The 4,960-nt window shown below is 37.8% G+C and overlaps 1 protein-coding gene across 3 annotated transcripts in view; it reads right to left on the bottom strand.

Moving 5' to 3' along the window:
- The window catches only part of Chd1 (chromodomain helicase DNA binding protein 1), a 75,943-nt gene that overhangs the window by 344 nt on the left and 70,639 nt on the right, over nucleotides 1–4,960 (bottom strand). For all 3 annotated transcript variants that reach the window (XM_031354637.1, XM_031354635.1, XM_031354636.1), the window contains 3 exons: nucleotides 4,843–4,897; nucleotides 3,447–3,657; nucleotides 1–2,300 (listed from right to left, as the gene is read on the bottom strand). The exon at nucleotides 1–2,300 is cut by the window's left edge and continues 344 nt beyond it. In XM_031354637.1, coding sequence (XP_031210497.1) covers nucleotides 1,955–2,300; nucleotides 3,447–3,657; nucleotides 4,843–4,897 — 612 coding nt within the window. In that variant the 3' untranslated portion in view covers nucleotides 1–1,954. The remainder of the gene's footprint in view (nucleotides 2,301–3,446; nucleotides 3,658–4,842; nucleotides 4,898–4,960) is intronic.

Here is a 4,960-nt window from a genome sequence, read left to right as displayed (position 1 = left end):
AAAAAAAAAAAAGCCCATTCTCCAAAGTTGCATTATTTTTCTACAAAATCTTTACAACAGGCTTTTAAGTAAATGACCTAGCCGCAAAGGCATGTGGCGCCGACCCTGAGCTATTTGCTGTGTTAATATCAGGATTTATGGGAAGTGTTCTTTGGGAATAAAATGATTATTTACATTACATGTGGAGGAAAGTGAAAAAAATTAAAAGTCGTGTGCCAGCACTGAATCCTTATCATTTCTATCTTTAATTACAACTAGATGTTTAAAAGTTGAGTTATTCCCCAACACATTACCTTGCATATCAAAAATAAAAATACATTGTTTGCTTCAGGGTAACTCTAGGCCAAAGAGGAACTGCTTTGAAAAAGAAAATGTTTGTATACACAGCATAAATTTTATATTTAACCATGTAAAAAGAAGATATGAAAATACAAAGCCTCAAACTAACTTTAGGTTGCCCCTACAGCTAATCCATGGAGACATGACCAGGAGTAAAGGTTATTAATGGTTACACAACATACATCCAAAATTCCCACTGGATATAAAGAGAAAAGGAGTAAATGAGCAGGGCGTCCTAGGAGAATGTCTAAAGGAAGCCCAGATTGCTATCATCTGCTTTACTTCATAGAAGGTGGATTGATCTATACAGATACACTTTTTGGATTACATATTATCAATTCTCAATTGTTTACCAAAATACCTTTCTTCCTGGCAGCTGTTACTTAAAATAAAGATTAAATCCTTACGGAAACAAGAATGCAGCAGAAAATTACAGGAGCCCACATATCCTTTTTCTTAAAATTTAATTTGTCATATATAAGGTTTTTATGTACAATCAGTGTGCACTGTAACAGTTTTTTATATTAAAGTCCATCAAGTTCATCTAAAATGTTATCCTGGCTGCATAGCACATTTGACATTATTGCCCACATGAAAGGGAAAACAAATGGATTTACAAGAACTTTTGGCCATTTTGGATTTTCTTTAAGTGTTCATACACCTACCCTTTTAGACCAAATGCATCTGAAACCTCTCCCAGAGCATCAGGTTCATATCTCACATGTGACCCTCACCATTTCTGTAAAACTACAAACACAATATTGACTTTAAAAAGGAGGGGCAAAACATGTATCTAATAAAAATATTCAATATAAAAAGAGGACTAAAAGAAATAAGTGGCCCCTTTCCCCATTTTTACATTCTAAACAATGATTTCATCGAGACAAATCATTAAAAAGTGTTATTACACTGATTTTTTTAATAAGAAGGCCTGAGTTGGTAGGGAAAGGAACAGTCAAAAGAAGCCTGAGAAGGGCAAGGAAGGAAAGCGCATTTAATACATTTACAATAATTTACAGCCATCTTCTTCTGTAAAAAGGCATAATAATAATCACAAACAGGAAATTCCCGGCTATATTACAAACTTAAGTACAGGATTTAAATATTCAAGCTTGTGATGGGAAGCGGCAAGGTGGTCGCAGTGTACAATGTAAACAAGTAGCTTTGGAAAGTGAACAAAGTCCTTGAGTGATTTTTCTTTATTAAGAAAAGACCTCTCTTTCATTCCTTCCTGAAACATGATCACAGGTCAGAGTAAAGTTCATATACAAACATAATTTAAATGGAGTCAGTCTAAAATCACTGACGTAAAAACAGTTTTATACAGCCTACACAGGAGGGCAGTGCTGAGGTCCCTGTTATAGTAAACATTTTCCATTTCTTTAAAAAAAGAAAAAAAGGTACTGCAGTTGCAGTACAGTGCAGCATAATCCTTAAATATAAAAATATTTTCTCTTCTGTTGGGATAATAGACCTTGCGTCCTGGAAAGAAGTAACAATACTGCTACTGATAGAAGAGCTGTCTGAATCTTTCAAGTCATGTAAGGCAATTACTGTGTTGGTTTATGATCTATGGCTAAAAGAAAGTCCGGAAAGACAAAGTCATCAGCCTCTGTTATGTCTTCCGACTACTCCAGGTGTGCTCAGGTGTACTTCTATGTTCAGCTGAATGTTCAAACGGGGACCTGGAGCCATATGGAGATCTCTGATCTAAAGGTGACCGAGGGCCACTGCTGGCAGCTCGGTGGTCCAACTGCCAATCTGAGAGATACCGATAATCCCTGGAAGATTTATGATGTGTGTGCTCGGAGCTTGAGCGATGGTCTGAGTGCATTCGATGGTCCGAATGAGATCGGTGGTCAGAGTGACACCTGTCCTTTAAGCCTCCTTCCAAACTTGACCTGTGCTCTCGACTCCTGTGATCATCCAGTTTTCTGTGTTTCTCTCGGTCACTATAGTACCTAATGAAAGAGAAACAGACTTTTAGTCAAATTATTAAGTTAAAATTCCCAAATAAACTACACAGAAAAGTATAAAAACTTTAAAATGTATTTTAATCATGCAGAAGCTCTCACAAAATTTCATGAAAGTAGCTTAGAATCACATCTCACATATAGCAGCTGAAATCACTAGAACTCTCTATACAAATTCTGGCTCACAAGTCTGAATAGACCCACACAGAGCACCCTGAAAGCCCTTGTGCTTCTCGTAGGACTCACATGTCTAAGTGCAGCTCAGGGTCTGAGGCACACAGAAGTAACCACAGCTATGCAGTTCCCCTTGAAACTGCAGCCCTTACAAACTTCTAGGAAGCAGACCTAGCATGCCAGAATGCAGTCTGAAAACTCATAAAACCAAACTTCTCATTCGCTGGCAATGTCAAGCATCTCCTCAGTCAACACACAGATCAAGAAATTCACCCCAGAATACAATCTGGCAGCTCAACAAGAAACCTCTGATATATTTGCCTTTTCAAATAAAATGCTATTAGCCAACAAACACTTTCTCATAAAATTACTGGTATATACAGTTACAGCTTTTCTTTTCACACTGTCTCTAACAGAAAACCTTTCTAGGAGTGCTTACACCATGATAGCTGTGAGCAGCACTGAACCGCAGAGCCCCGTGGGACTTCTCCACATACGTGAGCACACCCAGAGCAGCACCTGCAGGCCCCCCATTTATTTCTGACTTTTACTTTTCAATTTTCTGAGTTTAATTGTAGCAATGGTCCGAAATTAGCAAGGAAACTCTTTTAAACAATAAGAGAATAAAATGTATATATTCTCCCTCCCAAGGATTTCAATATCCAATGCAGAATTCTCTCCGTAAAAAGCCTGTATGTCCACCAACAAACTGCACTATTTAAAATTATAAATCTTTTAAATCTCATTGTATATTCTGATGTCAATTTAATACTTCAAAACCATTTGAAAAAAATTTATAAATATTAACATGAAAAGCACTGTCATTTTTTTATTGATAAAACAAAAAAATGCTTGATCTGTTCTCATGAAAATAGTATAAGTCTATCCCAAATGCAGGAAATGTAATTAAGAAGAGAAGGATGGGAAGAAGGTAAGTTTGAAAGCTGCTCTCCAGCTTACCTGCTGTCTTGCCTGTAGTGATCCCACTCTCGATGGTCTTTGCCATTGCTAAATGAGGAGTAGGGTCTCTTCCGAGAGTCACTCTTTTTATAAGAATCTCCCTGATGGCGGTCTTTGTGATGGTCGTGATACTGAGACAAGTGCCTGTCAGAAGAATAGCTGTCCCTGCTACTGTCATCATGATTTGTATTCTCTTTTAATCTTTCCATATCTATTAGATAAATAAGTGAGACTTCATTAATAGATTTTAAAATGTGTTACACAAATACTTAAATAACAGTAACTCCTGCCCAAACAAAATCAATTCTTAAACATAGATAGCTAAAGCATTTAAAAATGGTTTGTAAGCATAGAACTAAAGCTTTTAAAGGGTTTTGCAGGTAAGTGTAGGTACCATCCCTCATCAAAGAAAGTCTTTTTATAGCAAGTGGAGACCATCTCAGGACACTCCAACTGGACCCTGGGAAGCTCAGCTCCAAGGATACATCAGTATCATAGCCCTGCGTCTGTGACTGAGAACACTGCAGAGGAGGAGGTGAGAAAGCCAAAGGGCTAGGAAGTCCATGGAAATACAAGTCTCTCCTAGAAATTACTGCCGCAGTAAGACCAGAGCAATGGTGTTATCAATGGACATATTAATATGGAAGGGGAAATTTTAGTGTCTCCAGCCTCAACAGAGAACTACAAGCAAACTAATGACTGCCTGACTGAGAACTTTTAGCCTCTCCCAGGAATAAGCCTCCTATTTGTTGTCCAGTGCACAGGGGTCAGCCCTGAAACCCCATACAAACAAACAAACAAACAAAGACTCACAAGTTCTATTTATGTGCAAGAGCGCATGTACACGCACACCGCGCCCCTAACCAAAGAGCAAGAGGCCGTCAACTCGAGAGTGGGAAAACACAGATTAGAGGGAGGAAAAGGATCTGATTCTCTTTCAGTTAATAGTATTTTCTTAATATAAAAGTACTTTGAACAAGAATAACATTAAAAATTGATTTAAGAAACAAAAGAAATGGGGGCTAGGGAGCTAAACAGAATAAATGTGTTTATTGCACAATCATGAGCCTCTGAGCTCAGATCCCAGCATCCACATAACAAGCCTGACCAAGCTCCAAGGAAGCAAAGAACAGAGGACTTCTAACACTTGCTAGAATGCACACTGAAAAACTTATGTGCCTCAGGTTCTAAGTGACATGTGGAAAGGGACATGAAGGACATCTCACTGGCCTCTGTGCTCCCACACAGGAACATGTACCCACATGCATACACTCATTCATACACACAAAATAAATCTACACAAATTAAAATGAAGCCAAGCCAACGCATACATGCACAGCCATCAGAGAAAAAAGAAATGAAAGAAAAGGAAAGAAAAAAATTCTTTAAGGTTTACCTGGATTCCTAATCACATGAGTGGTAATAACACTGCTATTCTGGTCACTGTTTTGCTAAAATAAAATGCACAAATATTAGACACGTTTAAGTAATTTAAGTAGCCTAAACTACTCTTA

Source organism: Mastomys coucha, unplaced genomic scaffold (assembly GCF_008632895.1).
Source record: "Mastomys coucha isolate ucsf_1 unplaced genomic scaffold, UCSF_Mcou_1 pScaffold5, whole genome shotgun sequence".
In the NCBI taxonomy this organism is placed as follows: domain Eukaryota; kingdom Metazoa; phylum Chordata; class Mammalia; order Rodentia; family Muridae; genus Mastomys; species Mastomys coucha.
The sequence above is the reverse complement of the archived record's forward strand: the minus strand, read 5'-3'. Positions and strand labels throughout refer to the sequence as shown.